The sequence below is a fragment of the Polyodon spathula genome, chromosome 19 (assembly GCF_017654505.1).
Source record: "Polyodon spathula isolate WHYD16114869_AA chromosome 19, ASM1765450v1, whole genome shotgun sequence".
Taxonomy (NCBI): domain Eukaryota; kingdom Metazoa; phylum Chordata; class Actinopteri; order Acipenseriformes; family Polyodontidae; genus Polyodon; species Polyodon spathula.
The window spans coordinates 11,712,130-11,736,417 of NC_054552.1; the positions used below are offsets into that span (position 1 = coordinate 11,712,130).

The 24,288-nt window shown below is 35.7% G+C and overlaps 1 protein-coding gene and 1 long non-coding RNA gene across 5 annotated transcripts in view; one reads left to right on the forward strand and one right to left on the reverse strand.

Moving 5' to 3' along the window:
- phrf1 (PHD and ring finger domains 1) overlaps positions 1 to 18,496 on the reverse strand; it is a 47,302-nt gene extending 28,806 nt beyond the window's left edge. For 2 of the 4 annotated variants that reach the window (XM_041218505.1, XM_041218508.1), the window contains exons 1-11: positions 18,391 to 18,496; positions 15,498 to 15,615; positions 13,926 to 14,048; positions 13,431 to 13,636; positions 13,197 to 13,280; positions 10,566 to 10,687; positions 10,385 to 10,476; positions 6,976 to 7,157; positions 5,619 to 5,751; positions 5,187 to 5,314; positions 505 to 698 (exon numbers count right to left, since the gene is read on the reverse strand). In XM_041218505.1, the coding sequence (XP_041074439.1) occupies positions 505 to 698; positions 5,187 to 5,314; positions 5,619 to 5,751; positions 6,976 to 7,157; positions 10,385 to 10,476; positions 10,566 to 10,687; positions 13,197 to 13,280; positions 13,431 to 13,636; positions 13,926 to 14,048; positions 15,498 to 15,591 (1,358 nt within the window). In that variant the 5' untranslated portion in view covers positions 15,592 to 15,615; positions 18,391 to 18,496. The other 2 variants (XM_041218507.1, XM_041218506.1) reach the window with 2 other exon arrangements.
- Positions 18,497 to 20,855: 2,359 nt separating this feature from the next.
- On the forward strand, positions 20,856 to 22,194 carry LOC121294317. The gene is made up of 2 exons (XR_005946765.1): positions 20,856 to 21,237; positions 21,713 to 22,194. It is a non-coding gene; the product is annotated as an uncharacterized LOC121294317 (long non-coding RNA).
- Positions 22,195 to 24,288: the final 2,094 nt, after the last annotated feature.

Genomic DNA, 24,288 nt, shown 5'->3' on the forward strand with positions numbered 1-24,288 from the left:
GGGGGGAAAAAAGCATTAACTGCAGGTAATGTGATTGCAAATGACGACCACCAACATTGTGGGTCACAAATGGACCTGTAGCTGACACACATAAATTCCACTGCTTCGTTTTACCATCAACATAACATTAAAAACAGCAAAGTGCTCCATTTTAGAAGGACACACAACAGCACCGGTCTGTTCTTCAGATCACTAATGAAAGCCCCCCCCAGCAGCATTGGAAAATAGCCTACCCTGAAGAAAAACCTTTTAAAAGCTTTAAAAAAAAATCGAATCTACTGCATTTAGCCTGTTTAGTATTCTGATCTTTCAAGAAATCATCAGTGGAATCCTGTCACAGTAGAGGTTTGAAAGAGGCCCTGTAGTTAATACATGGGGACCTCTAACCTCTGCATAAGGGAAACTTCTGTTTCCTATGCAGTCAGTCCCTCACTACATTTTTTCCCCCAAGATATCAAATAAATAAAAAGGTAAGGAATTGCATTTTAAACAAAAGATACTTGCCTGTCATCAAATGAATCCAGCTGAAATGGGTTTCCATAGACTGACAGGGGTGCCGCTCCAATATCTGACCTCATGCCTCCCAAGGTAGCATCCACTTGTCTGTACACAGACGGAACTGAGAGCCCATGAAGTGGCTTACCAATCCCCAGGTTTTTAGCAATACGGGAACGTGCAGTTGTGTCCTTTCTTACCTGCTAATAATAAAAAGGGTGTGATCGAAACCCTGATTAAACAAATGACACAAAAACATGATAACTTTTCAACACTTATTTATCCACAAATGATTCAACATTCAATATCCATGTGTGAAAAAGTATGTGAACCTTTAGATTCAGTAACTGGAGGCACCCCCTTGAGCAGCAATACTTCAACTAAGCATTTCCTGTAATTGTTGGTCAGTCTCTCAAATCAGTTTTGAGTAATTTTGGCCCATTCCTCCTAACAGAACTGCTTCAAATCGGTGACATTTGAGGGTTTCCTTGCATGAACAGCTCACTTCTGGTCCTGCCACAACATTTCGATGGGGTTTAGGTCTGTACTTTGACTAGGCCATTCTAAAACGTGGAATTTCTTCTTCTGCAGCCATTCTTTTGTAGATCTGCTTGTATGTTTAGGATCATTGTCTTGCTGCATGACCCATTTTCGGTTCAGCTTCAGCTCACGGGCAGATGGCCTGACATTCTCCTCTAGAATCTTCTGATACAATGCAGAATTCATGGTTGTGTCAATGATGGCAATCCGTTCAGGTCCTGAGGCAGCAAAGCAGCCCCAAACCATCACACTCCCACCACCATGCTTGACGGCTGGGATGAGTTTCTTCTGTTGGAACGCATTGTTTGGTTTTCGCCAAACAAAGTTTCTCATTGAGGTCAAAAAGTTCTACCTTTGACTCGTCTGTCCAGAGAACACTGTTCCAGAAGACTTGTGGATCATCTATGTGCTCTTTGGTGAACTTCAGACAGGCAGTAATGTTCTTTTTAGAGAGCAGTGGTTTCCTCCTGGCTATCCTTCCATGAACACCATTCTTGTTCAGTCTTTTTCTGATAGTTGAGTCAGGAACACTAAGATTAGCCAAGGTGAGAGTGGCATGCAAATCCTTGGATGTTACTCTGGGGTTCTATATGACTTCCTTGATGGTTTTCCGGTTTGTTCTTGGAGAGATTTTGGTAGGATAATCGCTCCTGGGTAGAGTGACTGTGGTCTTGAACTTTCTCCATTTGTAGACTGATTAGAAGATTAAGAAAGACTTCTGCAAAATTTGGAAAAAGAATCGTTCGAGCAGCTTTGCAAAATCCTCGCATTACTGCAAAAGATTTGACACAAGAACTGAGAGAAGATGGTCAAGAAATTCATAGCGAACAACTCAACGATACCTTAACAAGATGAATGTCCATGGGTGAAAACCAAGATGCAAGTTAAAAACAATACACAAAAGAAAGCGATTGGAGTTTTCCACTGAATACTTGAAGAAGCCTGATGGTTTCTTCAACCCAATGTTATGGTCAGACGAATCCAAAACATAACTTTTTTTCACCAAGAAAGCAACAATATGATTGGAAAGGAGAAGAATTTAAACTAAAGTCGATTGCAGAATCCAAAGCTGTATGTGTTGAAGAATGGGCAAAAATATCTCCGGAAAGATGCCAGAAGCTGGTTTCAAAATACAAAAAAAACAGAATGCAAGCTATAAAGGAAGCAAAGGGTGGGCACACAAAATATTAATGCAAAGGTGCCCAAATACAAAACAACGTGCCCAAATTTATGTTTGTTTATATATATATATATATATATATATATATATATATATATATATATATATATATATATATATATATATAACAATGTACGTATATATATACTGCGTGAAACAAATGCGAAAGAATACCTAGATGGATTTATCTTTTAAATCGTTGACAATTTCACAATACCGTTTGCAGCGAATTCACTTCTAGACACTGAACTCGCAAGTATTTCTGGGGAAAATCGGTAGTATTTCCTGCCCAACTGATGTGATAACTCGGGTAACATGGAAAAGCATGGAAACAACACATTTTTCACCAATTCAGGCCAATTCGAGCGCACTCGAGTCGAGTTGGCTTTCCATGGAAACAAGTTATTAGTCTGTAATTTATTCATTATTTTTGATTATGGCCACAAATAAATTTTTTTCTACCATCAAGTGGATACATCTGTCATCATCCTAACACACCGTTTCACTGCACTGTACGGTAGACATGTTAATTTCAATCCCTTCTGTATACACTGGAGATGCTAGTAAAACGTCTACAAATATTGAAAAACAAAAGAAACTTAAAAACCCTCATAAAAACGTAGTGCGTCTGAAGTAGCGTTTTTGTATGATCAATTTTGTGAACAACAAAGACATTTACAGATAGCAAAGAGCTGTAGATTTAAGACTCAATCCTTATTTGGACAGGTATTACTTATTTATAGCAAATATACGAGAGCGATTGATTTTTTGTACACTGTTATAGTGTTATTTTTTATAGGATGTCAATGAATTTACTGCACTTTTGTATTATGGTATCAATGTATTTGTTCATTATGTTTTACAAGCAGGCAGTACTGTATAGTAGTAGCCATACAGCATACATGGACCATTTTATCTTGGATAAAAGATTACTAAATGGAGTACTAAACGATGGTCAAAGAATCATGTTGCTTTTTAAAAAGATGGTATAATTCGATGTATTTAGATATGGTTCACGAACGGGTCTGCACAAGTGTTCATGGGGTCAATTACTCTGCTATTTTCACCGTTACCTTTGGTTTCAAATTGAAAGAAAACTACATAGTTGTTTAAAATCTTTTAAAATCACATCTTAAGCTGATCAACTTCCCCACTGGTGTTTCTTGTATTTCTAAAGGTTTTAAAGATAAACAAGGGATGATCACCTGTGTGCAGCCCTTTTTACATTTTTTTTATTTTTTAAATATTTTTTACATTTACGCAGAAACTGTAAAACAAGTTAGCTTTGGATGTATCCATTTAAGGCACCATTGGAAACAACTTTTCTGTTCATCGTTTTTATGTTTGAATGTTTAAGATACGTTGCAGTAAATAGGACGTGTTCTCCATTACACTACACATTCAAATTTTTTACCAGGAAACCCACCTGGATGGTATCGGCACCAACGTTAGCATTATACATCCATTTTGTCAGGCTGAATGAGTAAAAACATCTCTGTAATCTACATGCTCATACTTTGAACATATATATTCTGTTAATATGCTCCTAGCAACCTTGCCTTTATTACAAAAGAAGCCACTGCTGTTTATTTTAATTTTTTTACATTTCTTTAGGTAACCACAGGATATTAACAAAATACAGTGCACTCCATTTATAAGAATTACTGATGTAAGAATCAACCGCATAGTGATCAAAACCACTGGAACAAAATCATTCCTATGCTAACCATGCTAAAATACTCTGCTTGTAAGAATTAAGCAATCCGCTTATAATAATAATTTTGGGGCAAACTGAATCCATGTAATACGGCACTGCATCAAGTGCAATGACGTGTACAACTAGTAAAGTTGTTTTGAATTTGAATTTGACCACATCTTGCGTGATTAAGCACGTACATAGCGTGTGTGGTATAATCCCTGGTCTGCAGCGACTTCCAGTAGAAAAAAAGCAAGTCGTGCAGATTATGTGTGTCGTCATGGCAGGAAAAAGAAAGACGTGCGACTGCATTGTACAGGTATTTTTGTGTTCTCTGTTAGTGGAAATTTATTTTAATAAAGTGAATACACATCCATTGAATACATACTGAGTACAGCAGTGTTACTGTGTGATATGCATGTAGAGGGAGAGGGGATTGCGTAGCCCGGTAATGGGTCGGGGGAAGGACTGTAGAGCTTTGCATCTCTGCTTAGTGAAAAACTGAGATTTGCATCGCAACTGAAAAAAGCAAGCCACAGATGCTTAAATGCAGTGGTAGTACCTACATTAACACCGCACGGCAGTTAAACTAGGCACCCTCACGAGATGATCCTTTCTCAAGTATGCTACAGTAAAATAGGATTCTGCAGCCTTGAGTAAACATAATCATGATCATATAACAAGTAACTTATTCACAAGTTTTGATTGTTTTGATGTATTGTCCTCAGTGATTGAGCACCACTGACATTTGTTTACTGTATTTAAACTGCTGATGCGCTGAGGCATGCTTTTGCTAATTGTAATCATATTGGTCTGCTTTTAAGAATCAACCGCTTATAAGAATCAAATCATCCAGGAGGGATGTGATTCTTATAAACAGAGTGCACTGTATTACCATTTTCACCCCAAAAAAGGGATATTATTTTGATCATAAAATTTGAAACATGTGTCTTGTACTGACAGATGTTAATTTAATATATCAAACTAAGTCTTGGGTGTGTCACTCATCTATTAATAGTATTATGTCATCTACACCTGCTTGACTTACATCCACAGTATGTGCATGTAAAAATGTAGTGATACACATATATTTATATGCTTCCCAGTTACCGGTTGTATGCATTCCCCCGCAGATGATAAGGAGTTTATTATCTGGGAACACCAAATATAAGACCAAATATAAGAGATTTGAATGCGATGCCCTGAAATTAGTTAACTTATCTAGAGGTTATTTTACGATTACCATTGAAAATAAATACAACTTCTTAAAATTACCCATTTTTTCTTGGAACGTCTTCTCTTAATTCGGCGCTTACGTCTTTTAGTGCCTTTTTCTGTGGTAGATTGTGTTGTTCCAGTTTTAGCTGTTTTCCATTGGGGTTTTGAGGTTTTTCTTCTCTTAGCTGTGGGCATCATATAAAAAGATTATGAAGAAGTTTATTTAACATAGTATGCTGTTGGAATCATTTATTAGTCCTCAAATTATATATAGTGATTCTACACAAGTTAAACATTAAACTTAACATGGACTGCAGGGGATGGCAGGCAGGAAGCAACACCTATCCTTTCACTAAATGTCAGCTTATTATACAATTTAACACAAAATCCAAACTACTACCTCCTGCTCTAGTTATTTGAAACTAATACTCTACTTACATTTTCCCAGTTTGCTTCTCATGCATAATACAACCCCCACCCTCTGCTTACCTCTTTTCCTTTTCTTCGTGGTTCCTGCTCGTGGTGCTAGAGGACGAACGTATACTGCCGTGTTGAGACCAGCAACAACACAGTTAATTGTATCATCAAGCAAGGAGGACTCCATCAGATACCTGGGAACATGCTAAAACAGTAAAGCATTTATTGCACTTTTTTTTTTCTGTCAACATAATTGCAAGGCACCTGCAGCATTTTATAATTGCAGTGATGAATAAAGTACAATCACTATAGAGAAAGCTAAACCAGCACAAACATTCCTGTTGAACCCATAATGTTTTGATTTAATCAGTGTCAAAAAAGATAGTCCTGGATTGAAGTTCTTTTTTTTTGGCTTTATTTTTTAATACTGTTAGGCTATGTACACACACACCTCAGTTGGCTCGACAGCAGTATTTATAAATGCCACCCACTGCGATTGTTTGTTGTACATACGCACCTTTCAGCTGAAGTGAGTGCGTTCCCTGTTTAAACAAACCACTGAACTCGGGCCATCATTACATGCCGATCGTGATTTTTGTGACAATATGGACGCTGTGTTTTTGTTTTGGCTTTTGTTTTTTGAAGAAAGCACAGTAAACGATCGATCAAGAGCTCATCAAGCTCAGCTATGCTTGTTTTTGCAAAGCCAGCGAAGACACCGTTTTGCTTTTTCTGCACTGATAAATGCTGTATTAACGATAAGCAGTAAAATTACAGTTGAATGAAACGTGTGGGCAATCTTTCGACCTGAAGGCTGGTGGGAATGACTCCAGTGGCATCAAGCTGACTGGATAAAAAACCTACATGTGCAGGTGTTTGTTGAGACAATGACATCATTGCTTGCGCGGTAGTCCACTGAGCACCAACTGAAGTTGTGTTAGTGCGGTTGTAATACACACACACAGTTAGCGCGTATTAACTAACCAAACTGAATTAACAACCGCACTCGATACTTGCTCTGAAAAGGATTAACTAGTGTGGTTGTCGCTGCCCTTTGTAACTGAACTGTGTGTGTATACAAACCGTATTAAGAGCAAAAGGTGAACTCACAACCGCATTTAGCCTGTATGTGTGTACGTAGCCTTAGTGTTTAAATAAGATCATGTCTTATGAGATATTTAAAAAAACAGTGAAAGCTTCCAATATAGATACAAACATGATTAATAAAGATAAACATTATCCTTTAACCTTGTAATCATCCAAAAATACACTGAGAGAGTTCTAGTCAAAACGTTTGTCATTAAAGTCATTAAGCTTCTTTTAGTATTTCTGAAACACAGCATAGCTCATACTTCACCTGGCTAATACTCTAAGTTTTTTTTAAACCGAACCTTGATACATCCGCCCTGTTCTATAACCTGTGAAATACCTGTGCTGTCTGAGCCTGTGTGATCCTGATCCTGTTCCTGTTGACAGTGGCTCTGACCCTCTCGCTCTGACGAGTCCTAGCAATAGCTCGTGTCCTCCTTGTATTAGTGCGCAGTCGGCTGGTGGTGGGCACTGCATCAGCCACTAGGGTGGCCACTTCTTCCTCACTCACCTCTTCCACACCTGAAGAAAATATAAATCACACTGAAATAAATAGGGAATAGGTTAACTAATTTTAATTTACAGGTTTGAAAAATCGCTTGCCTATTAAAACTGTCTCTGCCTGAATGAAATCCCATGACATAAATGTAACATTAATATTTAATGAATTTTAAAAAATTGCTTATAGTTTAGCACTACGACTTTAGTAATGTACTGTCCCTTCAAACAACATCAGCTTTAAGTGTGGCTTTATTTATTTAGTTACAGTTACGCAGTTTTATTTTTATTCACTATGCCAGTTTCATAAAAGTGAATGCTACGCAAAATTGATGAATTATACAATGGCACCGTCCTCCTATTCTCTTCAATGGGCTACGTGACATCATTACAGCTATATCATTAAAGTACAAACTATAGGAAAGGATCAATTAGCTGCTAAGAAATGGACAAGCATTGATGGGCCAAATGGGCTCGTCTCTATCATAACCTTTCTTATGTTGTTATGTAATAAACACAACCAACGTTTGATAAATAACTGTACAAAACTCAATGGTGATAAATTTAAAAATGCTAAAAGAAACATAAAATCAATGGCAAACCTTTTGACCTAAAGTAGCGGTGCTTCGATATAAGGAAGAAAATCACAATCGGCTACTGCCATTTTTGTTATTTTAGCCGATAATGTACACCGACATTCATGCTTGTATTTGTTCCGGCACAGAATTTAATGTTTGGTTTGGCACGCTTATTAATGGCGGAAGAACACTGAGACAGTAATTTTTCTTGCAGTAACATGTAACGTGCCATCAACCTGCAGTAAATATGTCTCAAAAAAGTGGTGTTTGGATTTATTTTTAAATATCAACAATGATAGGATAGCTGAGTTGTGTGCAGCAGAACAGACTTGATGCTACATTAAATCCAACAATGAATTGTGAGTAGAATTTCATTGTGATGCATTTTTTATTTATTTATTTGGTTGAAGTTATTATTATTATTATTATTATTATTATTATTATTATTATTATTATTATTTATACAATATAAAAATGACCTTTTGTCATTTCTGTTGATCTTGTTTAATCTTCATTGGTTGCAGCTGTATTCAGTGGCATTTTGAAGCAGAAATTGATTACTGTGCCTTTTGTTAAGTAGCACATTCAAGTTTGACTGAATTCTGTAACCAGAATATTTTTGACATTTTTTTTTTGGTTAAGTGAACAATTTAAGTTGTGCTGCATTTTTAATTAGAGAATTTAACAAAAGTTGTTGTAGTTGACGATGTGTAGGCTACATTTAGTTTTTCTGCTGTACAGTATAGGTCAAAGTATAATACGCAATGCTTGACTGCAAGTGGCTATAAAAGTTAATGTCGCATTATATATATTTTTCTACAGAAGTGTTTTTACTAGTACAAATGAAGAATGTTATTTTTGTGTGACTATCTTGTAAAACAAATGTACAAATTGCTATAAAGCACACAATATAATACCAAATTATTCTTCATACTCTGAATTAAATGCAACAAGTAAACAATTTCTGCTTAATTCTGTCATAAATACAACAAGTACATGATCTGTTCATTTTTTAAAACCTGTAATTATAAAACAGTTTAAATATAGGCCCTATGTCTTGTTCTAGTAGTTTACAACAGCTTACCTGCACTATCTATTATTATCAGTATCGGTTGATTTGGGCAGATAATCACAGGCATCGGCCAAGAACATCTTAATCGGTGCACCCCTAACCTAAAGTTTCCCAGCGTCTTTTAGTTCAAACACTTGACAGTAAATGTACGTCTTTTAGTATTTCTAAACTAGTTTGAAAGAATTATAGCCATTTCTAAGTGTATGCCAAACAGATGGGTGAATACGCAACTCTGTATTCTCAGATTCTCTCACTAACTTGTGCTAAATGTCAATCTCTTGAAGTAAGCAAACCTATGAGTGACATACAGTAGTACCTACAGGGCATAATGCCCATCACTAGAGCTGCTACAATTAAATCGAAAATCGATTTTTCGATCGATTCCATTCCTCATTATATACATCCTGGATAAATCTGTTTTTAAATGCGCATAGTTAATAACATTATTTAAGTTTATCAATGAAACTACACCGAAAGCCCTGCCTTGCTATTTGCAGTATTTCTGCCACAAACAAGCAGTGTGTGTGATCTTCTTTTTGACCCAGCTAGCATCTGACTTGCTGGTTCCATCCTACCAGTGAATCGGTTTTGAAAATGCTTTATAAGCACACCCCTCTGTGTATTAGCTGTAAACAACAACAACAACAAAAAAAGCGTGCTACCTTGTATCCAGACCAGGACAACGGGCTTCTATTCCTAGTAAACAGCATGTAAATAAATTGTGCACATTGAAGAAAACTGACTGTAAATAATTTGCGCTTCTTTGGAATTTCAAAATTAACTGTTACATAATGAATATTTAACAATATTCAATAACGTTAAAAAAATTTAAATAAACAATCAATCAGTGACGGTAAACGCAATTTTGGAGTAACGTTCAGCTTGACCTACAGAGGGACTGCATGTTGTGGTATGTAAATAAATGTATTACAGATAGTGAAGGTTAGGTGGTACAGTATTAACAAGAAGCAATGCGTGATGCTGCAGCTGTCACTAAATAAAAAAAAATGTTTTTCAAACTCTTGTGTCTAGTTTATATAGATTACATTCCAAAGTACTGACTAAATATTTTAGTAACAGTTTGGTAGTATGTGAAACTTGCTTTAGGCGAGTGTTGTGTTTTTTCTCTCCTGACGCTTCCAAAGTGTAATTACCCCTTGCATTCAATTGATGTGCACAAGCTTTTAATTAACTGCAATGATATTAAAATAATCACATCAGAGGGAGAGGAATGGAGCAAAAATGTATGTGGGCAGTACAATCATCGATATTTATTTGAACGATTATATTTTGTGTGCCCAATTAGTCAATTGCTATTCTGAGGCTTAACTGACAGCCCTACCAATCACCATATCTTTATAGATGTAACCATTCTGAAAACACATACTTGCAGTGCATTAGGAGTCAGTTAATAGGTAGAAAAAAGCTAAGTTTTAGAAAGTTTTATAATTGTGCTCTTATATGATCTAGGCCTCCTAAGATACATAATTCCATTAAAAATACTCTGTCATCAAATATGACCAATTTCAAATAAACAGAATTTCAAAAACAAGTAAAGAATGTAATCGTCTTTCCTACAAATGAATTCAAGAGAATTATACCATGAGGTGCATTTTGAACGGCGCATTCAGGACAGAACCATTCCTCCACTGGAACTGCATTCAGTGGAGGGTTAAGGCATTCCATGTGGTACCTTAAATAGAAATAGAGGTTTCAGTGGCATGCAATCAGAAAAGCAATGGGAGTATTCTTTTCTTCCCTGTAAAAGGATTGCTTACATACCCAGCATCGCACCCATCACAGAGGAGAAGGCGGTCCTCTCTGTCGCTTCTGCCACACACCTCACACTGTGTGTGGTCCTCCTCTGCCAGTTCATTGGCAGCAGCATGATTCTGAACAGGAATCTTTAAAAACACAAATTAAAAAAGGGAAATTGGAAAAAATGTAATCACTACTTTGTTGGGAAAGTTTTTAGTACTGATGTAAATTATAATTATATTGGCTAATAATTCTAAGATGTATGTTGATGCAAATGAGGTAGAATTCTTCTACGTTGAATTCTTCTAGTTAAACACAAGTGAAATGATTTAAGGCACAACACTACAGTAAGTAACACAAGGATGTTGTTATTTATAACTATATTATTGGTTGCGGTAATAAAGACCAATGTTAAAGAGTTTAATTAGCAGGGTTCCAAAGAAATACAGCGTTATACGTCGCCACGTGTTAGAGTCCTGCATTGGGCCGGGTTCGGGTCGGAATGTTAACTTTTTCCCGGTCTGTGTTCGGGTCTTAATTTGAATCCTCCAAAATGTTTTCTGTCCTTTTAGCGTACTCGTCTGTAACCCTTTCCCAAATAACATATTAGAAGGTGCTGGTATTTCCAGGATGCGATTAGGGAGGAGTCAGCTGAGGAGGAGTCAGCTGTGTTCTCCGTTTGGATTGCCGCTTGTTTGATAAGTCACAAGATCCTTTTATCAGGTCTGTTTGGTGATATTAAAAATGCATGTGGACAGGGTGAAACAAAAGATAGTGCAGGGTTTATATCATGTACTGGATGACAGTGCGAGAGTTAAGTGTGGAATTATTTTGGAATCATAGCAAATAAATATAATGATAATGTGACTGGATTCGTTGCTTGTAAAACATTATATTTTTGTGCACGGCAGCCACAAAACTGGTACATTTCTGCAAAAGCACAGGTGTAGCTCCCTTTCAACTGGTGGCACAAAAGGAATAGACATGCATTTTATAGTCAGGTAAGTAGAGATAGTTAATATGTTACAATGTTAAAATATATCCAGACCACTAGAGCAAGCTACCCCGCTGTATAGCCTATTGTATGGAGCGCCATTTGTGCCAAAACTATCCAGCCATTAATTTGTCAATTTGTTTTTCAAATTGTTTGTCAATTTGTGAATTGGTCAATTTGTCCAGCAATTTGACAATTCATATAGCAATTCATAAACATATTTGTTAATTAATCTAATAATTAATTAATACGAAAGGCTGTACGGACCTGCAAATTTCCAATCAACCAGAAAAACTTCCAATTGTCAATCTCACACTGTGCTGAAAACACTGCAAATTTTCTAGCCAATGGGAGCACACGCTACTATTTTAAGCAATGAAAATCCAGCCTCACTCAAAACTGCTTCAACCAATAATATTTATAACGGCGTTTCAAAAGATATTCTATTTAACAAGATACTCAACTCCACTGATTTTCAATGGAGACTTCCGTCTCACTGCGTGCAAAGCATTGTGGTATATAGAGTTAGGCAAAAAAAATTCAATGGAGAGTCAATAGAGGCATAAGAAATGTTGCTGGTTTTCACCATGTTGATAAAATGCATCAAACTTTTGAAGTAGATTTCACATTTGCCCAAGGCCTATTGAAGAAAACGGCAACATTAGCAAATTATGACAATACGTAATGAAAAATTTTATTTTCTGAGCACTATCCTGCTATTTTCTGAGCACTGTCCTGTTCTGCGGCACATTGTTACATCCTGACAACTTTTTATACTTACAACTTTAAAGTGTTTCAAAGCTATTTTCAAAATGGCCACTCTTATGCACTGGGGTTTGAGATCTGGCCTCTAAATCACTGCAGGAAGAGCGATAAAGAAAAAAAACATAACAAGTGCTCCGGCTTTTCTTTTCCATACCACATCATGGATCGTTATTGCTGTGTTACTTGTTTGACCTTGTGGGCCATAATCCTAACATTATCAGTGCACTAGAGTGGCCATTTTGAAAAGAGCTTTGAAACAGACTTTAAAGTTATAAGTTTAAAAAGCTATATTTTTCAGAACCCTGCTACTTACTCTAAAAGGACCTTCAGAAAAGGTCTGCACTGAGATGAGGGGTGTCAATAGTTTAGACTTTAAAGGTTAGCCAAGTGTTAGGTGTTTAAAATTTTTCCTAAACATTTAACCACTGACAAAAATATGCAGGCTAAAGATCGATGTTAGCCTTAGTGTTTACATAGCAGCAGGTATACAGTGTAAGACCATTTATTTCAGTCAGTATTTCTTCACTTTCAACAAACAATTAACTGCTGTACACATACAGTCTTATACACAATTACATGTTTAAATAATTTATAAAACGTGATGAAGAGCTTCTTATGTTGGCTTTTCTGGTAACAGAAATTCCAAATATGCAAAGTTTAAATGTTTAAAAATGTTTAATTTCCTACATTTGTAAACTTGAGTATTAAACGGAAACTAACAGAGATCATTATAATAATAACAAGGCAGAGCAACCGTCAATCATAGGACTACATTAGACTGCTTTTATTTAATTTTTCATGAAGAATATGGAGACAGCGTGGTACTGAATGTATACTGAACATCACCCTGGCCACAGTAGTCAACAGTTACTAGTACATGAAATACCGAAACCTACCTTCTTGAGGATTTTCCCTCCAAAGCTGGATCTCATGCAGATGTTTGTATAGATGATTCGATCCACAGGGCAAGAGTTAGCATTCTATAAAAGAAAAAAACAGCACCTATCTGTTCCAAGTAATATAGTGAGACAGAATTCACACAATTGTTTGTGGGTGATACAGAACTCTTTTTCTCTATTATTTCAAAATGAGAACAATTTTGCAAACCTTTATACATCACAAGCACTTACTTTTGACCACTCCAAGATGCAGTCGAGACAGAAATAATGTGCACAGCTCTCCGGAGTTCCCAAGGCCTGCTCCTGGAAAGTGTTGAGACAGATGGGGCAGTTTTCAGCATCTTCGTCTGAACTCAGGCCAACAAACTTAGTCTCTGTCCCTCCGACTGCTCCGTGTAACTCCTTCTCTGCTCCTTCAATCTCATCTTCTTCAGCATCTAAACACAATCAACATGGACGACAATCAGAGATAATCAATTAGAATCATTGAGCTCTCCTAGATACCCCAATGTGGATTGCAGGCCTCCTAGAAAAATTCTTAAAAACACGCACTTCTCCGTTTGGCAGTAGGTTTTTTAGGATTCCAGATCTTGTCAAGTTTTTTTACTCCTCTGGTAATATCACAGTCACTGAACATTAGGCATTACACTGAAGATGTTTCATGAATGGTGCCATTCCAGCATTTGTGAATCTGAATTTGGAAAAACACAATAAACGTTTTCTTACCGTCACTATACTCTTCTTCTTCCTCATCATCATCTATACCATCACCATCACCACCCTCCTCTTCCTCTTCACTTTCTGTGTCTCCTTCTTCAAGTTCGTCCCCATCTTCATCACTTGATTCATCTTGCCATGGTGGGGGGGAGAGCTTATACAGTCAATCGTGCTTAAAGCTATACTGATTCCTTATACAATTCTAAAGCAGCCTGACATCACTGACTCCAGTGGTCCTGACTGTGACACACTAGGTTATAACAGGACCCACATCACAGCATGTGGAACAGCATATCATAGCCACTACAGGTTGTGAAAAACGACAATACCAAATGTGTTAAAAAGGGCAGTCACAACCAAAAGAACAACAAACCAGGATCGGTGGTTGAATACTTTCCTGAGTTACTGTACATGTTTTGAAAAGTCATCTCGAAGAGTTATTGTCAATACGATTAATCCAGACAAAGCTTATTATTTAATTTTATTTGGTTCTAATGGTAAAAATACAAATGAGTTTGTATTGTAAAGTGCCCTGGGAAGCTCTGCATGAAGAGCGCTACATAAAAGCAAATCGTGTCATTTTGTATACAATTGAGTTTATGGATAAGAACATGCACTTAAATTCAAACAACATGCTGGTAGAATGCAGCAACAAAGAAATCAGACAAACAAAACTAATTTGCATATATGCATAGTAAATGAAGCTACCTTATTAAAAAAAAAAACAATAAACTGACTAGTTTACACAAACACCTAATTTAGAAAAGCTTTCAGATATTTGACTTCAGGCTGTAGGCTACAATGTCCCTTTGAATTCACATGCTTACTTTTCAAATTATGGTAAGCATGGTCTTCTTCAAATTACTATTACTAGTTGGTCCATGTCGGTAGCATTCCTTTGCTTGTTTTGCAGCTTTGCCCAGTTTACTGCTTATTATAGTTTCACAATGGTTCGGGAACACAACTAATATTTTATTTCCTTTCAATACTTTTGTGTTTGGCTTTTAGTCAGTTTAGCATCATTATTTATTTTTTGTTAGGTCTATCAAAGATGCATTTTTTAAAGGTTTAAGTTAGGGTATGCAGTCTGGGTGTTTGCCTATGGGTGGTACTACTAGCACCACTAACTTTCATCAACAAACTGTTTGGCTTTTGGCAGACTTTTGAGATATTATTTAGTAGTTTCTTTGATTACATGATGTTAAATAAAACATCAAAATTATGTTCATATAGTTTAATTTAGGTGATGCAAAACTTTTGGCCATAGCTCTATATTAAAATAATTAATGCATGTTAATATGAACCATCTACATGAAGAAAAGCACCTTTTCACTGTACAATAATTTTGGTTTCAGTTCAGTGTTTTATTTTGTCGGTATCATTCAGTTTGGAGTTTTATGAAAATGACAATTTCAGTAAATCATAACAGTTGTACCCCTAATGGAAATATTAAATAAGTTTGACCAGTGCTGTTTTTATTTACTTTTACATTTAATGCACTATAAGTCAAATGCATTTCACCATACTTGAATACATAGTTGTAATTAATTTCTCTGTTCTATGACCAGTTTTATGAATTACCTTCATCACTGAGTATGGCGGCACTTTGTCTTTTGCCTTTGCCTAGGTATGCATTCTTGTTAATTAGTTCATCCTGGCTGTCCTCATCATCCATGGCTGGTCATTAGGAAAATGATCGCTATAAAATTGAAAAAAAGATTCAGTTAGTTACATGGTTCATTAATCTACTGCTTTCCCAGTGTTTGTTTTATAGAGGTTAGCCGTTCTGTTATACCGTAATGGGATGGCAAATAAAGCATGGCTGAGAATGACACTTATAATGACACCTGTTCTAAAACCACTGCTTACTGATGAGGTACTTCACATAGACACAATTCCTGCGCTTTTGTTTTGTTTTTGCTATAGGCCTAATACAAAGATGACAGACAGAAACTTTGGTTTTGCAAGGAACATAATAACTGCAATACAAGATGGCCATAATAACAAATCAGATGTAAATCTCAACAAGTAGAACGAGTCATTGAATTCCCCAGTTAATGGAACTAGAATGTACCAATGCCTAAAACCGTTCTTACATGTGTCAAAAATATTGGCAAGACAGGGAATATTCTGATACAATCACCAAGTGCTTTCCCTATAACATTGGAAATCACACTAATAATAATTCTTAGTCTACTCTGTACAGTGTGCAATAACCTGGAGGATCTGGACAACAAATGAAGGCCAACTGGCAATGTACCAACTGTCTATACAAACAAAACACTGTAGCACACAGTAGATTTCATGACAAGTCACAAGTAGACAATTAATGTGTATTTGTTCCTCTTCTCTGCAACCATACATGGCAGAAAATAAACGACCCCAGCAAACTATATATTTTTTTCATTAAATGTGCAATTAACTAACCTCAATTGTATGTATAATGCTTATAAAATTAAAGCACATGTTCAATTACCCAAAGTCCTCTTGCAACACAGATTTTGCTGTCCGGGTTTTGGATAGCTCAGTGTCATTCTGAAACTCCCAGGGTTATAACAAATGTGTATGTTTGATAGCAATTTGATTGGCGCTAAAGCTGTTACAGCAAATACTGCAGATGTACTTGTAAAAACCAGAAAGAGAATGTCATACATTTATTGTATGTTAGTTTGGATGTCTTTTTGTATACTCCTTCATAAAGGTAGGAGCAACACACACAACAGCTGATTGTTATAACAAAGTGTTCCCCCAAAACACAAATACACCCACTGTCTAGAAATAGATCTATGAGGAAAATCATTTGCTAATGCACATCCTTGTGATGTTAGGAAAACTTTTTTTTTTTTTTTTAACTTTGTATTTTCAAGTTTCCAGAGTTTTAACTTATTCCTCATTTGACACACCACCTGTCTAGTATAGCATTTGTTTTACATGCACAGTAGATCTTCTAATTAAGTTGGGTACTGGTTTCACTAAACTTCCTACAAAACAAATGTTCTCTTTTTGAAAAATGTCACTAAACTGTGACTTTGTACACTTGCAGAAACTGGCATAAACTACTGTATCAGGCTTTCACTAAAACCATTCTCGATTGAATCTTCTGCTTATAAAGTGCCCAATTGAACACGAAGTTGAAAATATTGCAATTATTGGTGGGATCTTGGGGTCTATCCAATTTACATAAACAATGGAAGAATTAAATATTAATATACTGACTTTAAATCACAAAGTAGCACCATCTCTGCCACTTATTAGATCAACTGAATGGACCCCCTTGTGCTTGTTGGATGGTTATTTATTTATTCAATTATTATTTTGCCTTTTTACGTTTATGTCAATAGGAGGTTATTTGATAAACAGTGTAAAACAAAATATCACAATTGTCAACATTTTGTGTTTATAGTTGAAAATGTACGTGACAAATGACTACATGTAGTTTTAGGCAACTTTACTTTTTTTTTTTTTTTTTTTTTTTTTTTTTTTTTTTTTTTTTTTTTTTTTTATAGCAATGGTCAACTGCCAAAACGAGCAAATCTTTGGTACCTAAGCTATTGGAAGTCGTTTCTGGTGATTTCTTGAGCAAAACTTGTTATTCTTAATGTTACAGTCTCTACGATATTGCGCGGTGTACGGTGTATACATATATCATTCATTTTATAACATGCGTAATACCCTCATGTTTTCTGTAATTTGTTCTCTGAACAATTAGCATCTTTTTAATAACACTAAATTAACTAAATGTTTGTTACAATTCTTCCAAATCTACGGCAGTCGGGTCAACATCGCTCAAGGGAAAATAAACATATTATATCGTTAGTTATAGCAATGTAGGTAAGCGACTTGCAATGAATTGGTATGCCATGAAAATTAACTACTTACAAAAAACGTGCGTTTGGCTGTCTTTTAGGTTATATTCTTATTGTTTCACTGGCTAAGTGTATGTAGTGTATAATGAACACGGCAACTCAAACTGACCAAACAATGAAAATAATGCAGATGATTAATCAAACTAAAAACGGGTTTATTCACAAAAAACGAATACAATACAACTATTTTCACAGTGCAGCCTTTTATATATCTAAGTTTGTATCAGCCTGCAAAAAACACACACGTTTGTTGTCGGTTTTGTTTTCTGTCAGGTCGCAAACGTAAATACCAGCACGAGATTGAGACAGTTTAAATACAACAAAAACACATCAACTTCAATCCTTCCAAACCCTTATAAAACAACAGGCATGAACTCAAGACGTTTTACTTTTTCCAGCCACGCTTGTTTTGTTGTTGACGAGGCCCTCTTTGTTTTGACCAGTCTAATTCGTGCAGCTAACGATGAAATGTGATTTTATGTAAACATTTTATCAACCATTCACCTACTCTTTTGAAGCTCCACAAAGTATAATGATGCATAACCACTCTCCCTCCTCCCCCTCTTGTTTTAAATAAAATACTGTACTTAAAAGCGTTTCGGACCTACCCTACACGGGGCTGTGAGGTGAGGTATATTTTGGGTGTTTTGCTGTTCACAATTTGCGTGTTGACTGACACAGCCGGCTGGTCTCTGCGACGGAAATACTAGAACGTGCTCGAATTACTGTTACACACTTAAAGGGGCTGTACATATTTAAGCTACGCAATACTGCCTAAGAAACAGTAGTAACCACAACATTTAAATTCAAAACTGTATATCATACATACCGAAATTATTCAAATATTAATTCAAATAGTTATTATTACTCATTTATGAACCGCCTGTACAAAAGTATACAATAATAGCATGGTTGTGTGGGTCACTGCAGCTTTAAATTGCACTTTTCGTTCAGTAGCTAATGTAGTTTCGAGCAGGTGCCACTAGATGGCAGTTGTTGTAGAATAGGGGATTAAAAACAATTCTATATAAGGATTTACTTTGAATACCCTTGTGGCTTGGAACATTTTGTGTGTGTGTGTGTGTGTGTGTGTGTGTGTGTGTGGGGGGGGGGGGGGGGGGGGGGTGGGTGTGCATGGTGGGGGTTGGTGACCTCACTATTTAATGAAAGGGAAGAACACTGATTTTAAATCCTTCGTTTGCATTCCTTTAATAAGGCATGGAAGAAAAACTCCTCACCTGACAAGGCTTCCTGTGTGCAGGTCATTGGTTGGGTAAAATTAAGGTAAAAACTGTGTAATTACACTTTGATGAAGTTTGCAATCATTCGTTTTTCAGAAACAAATGAAAATACTATATTAAAAATAAACTTTTATTTTGAACACAATGTGCATACAATTACATAACCCAATGGTAGCTCTTAACCTTACTAACATTCTAAAGAAGCAAAACCTTGAGGATCGTATTCCTACCGCTGCTGAATTATGACATGGTCAATCATATATGGTCTAATCAATCTGCATAGTAATAACCTATTTCTACATTTGCTACTGTATATACAGCATTAACTGATACATGCATATTGTACGTAAAACATTATAAATCAACTGTGGACTGGAATTAGCTGCATAAAATAAACTGAATTCTATCACACCTCTAATATTCTTTTTTTTAAATAAGTTGCGCAATTTTATGTAAAAAAAAAAGTAATATTTTCAAAAAGACCATATTGTTAAGCCATGTAGTGTGTGTGTGTGTGTGTGTGTGTGTGTGTGTATGTGTATTTTATGTTATATATTAGATATGAAGCCATATATAATATGGTTTTGTGTGTGTGTTGTGTGTAATACTAGGATATATATATGTATATATATATATATATATATATATATATATATATATACATATATATATATATAAACACACAATTTTTATATTACCAAAATAGTTTCTTTTTGGAAAAAGTGCAAGGTTTCGTTTGGTTCACATTTCACACAAACGCACCTATTACCCTGAATAAACAGATTACCGTAAATCCTTTGGTCTCAAATGTGCAGTTTTGAAAGAAACACATATGTAATCAAACTTGTTTTTACATTTTAAAATGAATGATATCTGGTACTAAATTAGGTAAAATAAACATCTGTTTACAAGCCATGCATTTACACTCTTGCACTCTTCCCCTGGAATGGTTTTTGGAATAATATATTCAAATAGGTTTCCATATAATATATATATATATATATATATATATATATATAGTTATTTATATTTTTTTAGATAACCATTGGTGTTAACAACAAAATGTTAACTAGTTGGTTTGTTGTTTTTGATGATGACTCTTATGTGTTTGTTATTATACATTTCAGTAAAATATTATTCAAAAACAAAAAAAAAAGGAATACAACACTAGTGGATTACAAAATATTAGTTGTCTCGATATTTCTTGGCTGGCATTTATCTGTACTAATACGTGCAGGCACCTCTACTGTATATTATTATTATGAAGTACTGTAATGTTTCAATTTGGAAAGACCCCGATTCAGCCCGTCGTAATATAATTGGGTAAGCGTCTGTTTTTTTTTTATTTTATTTTTTTTCAACGTATTGCTAGAACCGATTTGTATTATGGTTCCTTCTGTTTTTAACTACCCATTAAGCAATTAAGGATGGACGCATCTTGTGTCGTTTAGCTTCCTGTTTTTCTAAATATCTGAAGTGATGTTTACAGGCTTCATTCTGTTTTAGGCGCATCCTACTCGGGGTTTTCCTGACGCTGAATATTATCTGTATGCTGTATCTGAAGTACGTGCACACTGGCACTGTTCTAATGGCAAAATCATACAAGTGGAAAGAGTTCAACCACTATAGAAACATGGGTAGAGCTCTTTACGAAATGTAGTGCTTTCGCGAACAGGCATGACCGCGCCTCCGGTTTGTCCTGTGGTAACCTCTGTTAACGCGAGTCTTTCCCTGCGTCAAAATATAAGTGAATAGTCGCTGGCAGCAGGAAGTAGATAGGGTGAACATGGTTTATTCCCACAGTAGGACGTGCAGAAATGAACGCTCCTAGACCCAACTGTAACGCATGGAAAATCCACCAAACCCATCGCGACGAAGACACGCCTCTGTAAACTGCTGATAAGAGGAGGGTTTGAAAAAGGCGGGAATAGAAACGCAGCTCTGATTTTGATTGGTTAACCCAGATGTCTGTGAATGCTTATTTGTATAGCCAGGGGCGGTTGTATAGGCAGAGGTGTCGGCTGGACTGATACTGAGAAGCAAAGTTCACTGCTGAGAAGACTGCAGTGATATTAAAGAAATGTAACTTTATCTGCTCTATTCTATATATTAAAGAAGAAAAGAAAAAAACACCGTGCATCACTGTTTTAATGGTCAACTTCTTGATCAAATGGTGTTTATTTTTAAAATGCAAGGAGTTCTGAATAATTTAAGGTAAGTTTTATACTTGAAATTATATTGTTTTTGTTATTTTGTATTTTTTTTTTTTTTTTTTAATGATTAAAATAAAATAGGATTGTTACAAAGAATATGCTCTGATTTGCCCTATAACATGTAAGAAATGAATTCAGTCCCTATATGGTCGGGACAGTCCCGATTTCCTAGCAAATGTCCTAGGAAGAAAGTCCCGATATTTACACATAGAAAGAAAAAAAAAATCATTTATTCTGCACAGTTGGTGAAACCACACGCTGTGCTGTTCACATCTGCTGATCACTAACTTATACAAAAGTAAGAACGCTTCATTATGCCTATTTGTACTGTCATGGTGGTCGTGTCGTGTCGACTATTACAAGATAATGAGTGTTTTTTTTTTTTTACGTAAGATTCCTCCCGTGTAACTGATGTGTATGACCCCACCCCGCTGAAAAGTTTCCAAATGTTGGCAAATATGTTATTATATTTACAGAATCGCTACAGTAAGAACGACCAAGCTGGATCCAGCAGTAGGAAAGCCACTGACTAACGCACATTGCGCTTGTTTTCGATTCCACTGTGCGTGTGACAGCGGCTAACCTGCTTTTCGGACATCACATGAGTTACAGCTGTCAGCATCAGGAGTCAGTACTGTGTAAGCCTGCTTCTGTAACGTGTGTGATACAGAGGGATTACAGCCCAAGCCAGGAGTCCTAGGACAAAAGGGGTATGGTAAATGCATGTTATAACCAGGGGCAAGGCATACGAAAACTGAAAAATTATTGTTTAATTCACAATTGTAAACTTTTTAGGGTTCTTACACAGTTTTTAAAAAGTACCAAACAAAACAAACAATAATAAACTTTTAAAAAATCAGCATGAAATAATCGGAGTCCGTTAGATTAGGTTTTGCTTTGTATATTTATGGATTTTTAAAATATTGTTTATAACAGTGGATTGTAAAAAGAAATAATATATAATATTACCTTTGAATACATCCTTTGTTTAACAATTTGCAGTTACTTGGTAGGATAATTGTTAAATAATGCTATTGGCAGGATGGATTTAAACAATACCTATTCAACTGAGTTGTCCTGTGTGGTGGTAGAAAGTTGCACAATAAAAAGCTTAATATATGTACCAGGCCATTTTCATAGTTTCTGTGTGTGTGTGTTTGTGCGTAATTGTAGAAACCAAGAGCATTATAATGTGTCCATGTTCAGTATGTAATATCAGGTTTTCAACATAGGGGTTCATTTGATCAACCTATACCCTGCCAGGATACGCCCCAGTTGAAATTAGAGCATTTTACAGCACTTAGGAATCACAGATGCTGTAAAGCACTTGAAATACTAATCAAGTTGTGATACAACCATTGGTAGTCTTCAATGCATTGGTACTCTTCAATGCATTGGTAATCTTTAATGCAGAATTACATTTTTCAGGTTAAAATAAAGAATAAATGCATTCTGCATTGCTAGCAAATTAATAATATTCAGGATTCAAGTTGTAACCACACAGATTGCTTTAAGTGAACTTGTGGAACGGATTGCCCATTAAAATCGTTTGGCTTATTTAAAGATGATCTATTTGGGGATACCAAGATATTTAGTGGGATGAGTGGGCAATTAATGTCCCACTCCTTCTCAGAAAACTTTTATTTTTTTTCTTTCTCTGCACCAAGAGGACTTTGCTGCCCTTCTGACATTGTTTTTGGTTTGTATTTTTGTGCTCCATAAATGTCATACAGCGACTACTGCTCTGTACTCCTAACTGTGCAAGCGCACCCGCTAAATAAACCAACGCGCCCATTGAGACCCTCATTATTTGTGGATGTTGACTAATTTCTCATAAGCCTATATAGTGCATAGTGCAAAATAATTGCTTGGCTGCAAACACCATGTGAACAGGTGACACAATTATCTGTGCAAATCTTTATGGAGCAAAACTTAGTGTAGAATCTACACTACTGTTCCTGAATAGATCATTGTCTCCTATTCAAATACACTTTAATAAACAATCCCTCTCATGAGTGAAGAATAACAGAATTTAATTTAAAAAAAAAACGTTTTTAAAAGAGCAATAAAATGAAAATACAAGAAGAAAAAAACTAATTGACGTAAACCGCACAAAGTCACTGGTTTTGAGTTAGTAACTAGCACTTGTGGCTGGTATTACAGCTCCAAATCAACTCGTCTGATAATAACACATCGTTATAGATTAGAATATGTATATCTATATATATATATATATATTATATATATCTATATATATATCTATATCTCTTAATCTACTATATATAAATATATATATATATAATAATAGATTGACCTCTGAGCCGGATACAGGCTCGCTTGGGTTCTTTTCCTTTCCAAATCATGACCCAACACACAGGATTGAAAGAATAAGCGCTGATGCGCACTTTTAATTATACAAAATAAATAAAAACAAAACAAACACCTAGCTCCTTTGGAGCACTAACTAAACAATCGTCAGGAACCTACTCTAACGAAACCGGACAGCTAAGCTCTTTGCCGGCTTAAACAAAAACAGATTTTTTTTTTTTTAAAGTTGAACACAAGGCTTTCACACAGTACCTACAGTTGAAAACACAACAACATCCCTGAAGGTACTGGCTGCTTTCTTTAAACACCCTGTAGCTGGCTCTAATTTACAATAACAGCCAGGTGCAGGTCATAATTAACTAATAAAACAATTTAAAAATTATGTTTTTGGCAGGGAGGATATTAACCCCCTCCCTGCTGTGTTACTATATATATATATGTAGTGGTGCAAATTCTTCAAAAACACAGGTCTTCCATATATCCCACCTGTAACTGTTTAACAATCAACCTAAATTGATTACATAGACACAGTTACCTCATTAAATTGATTACATAGACACAGTTACCTCATTAAATTGATTACATAGACACAGTTACCTCATTAAATTGATTACACAGACACAGTTACCTCATTAAATTGATTACACAGACACCGTTACCTCATTAAATTGATTACACAGACACAGTTACCTCATTAAATTGATTACACAGACACAGTTACCTC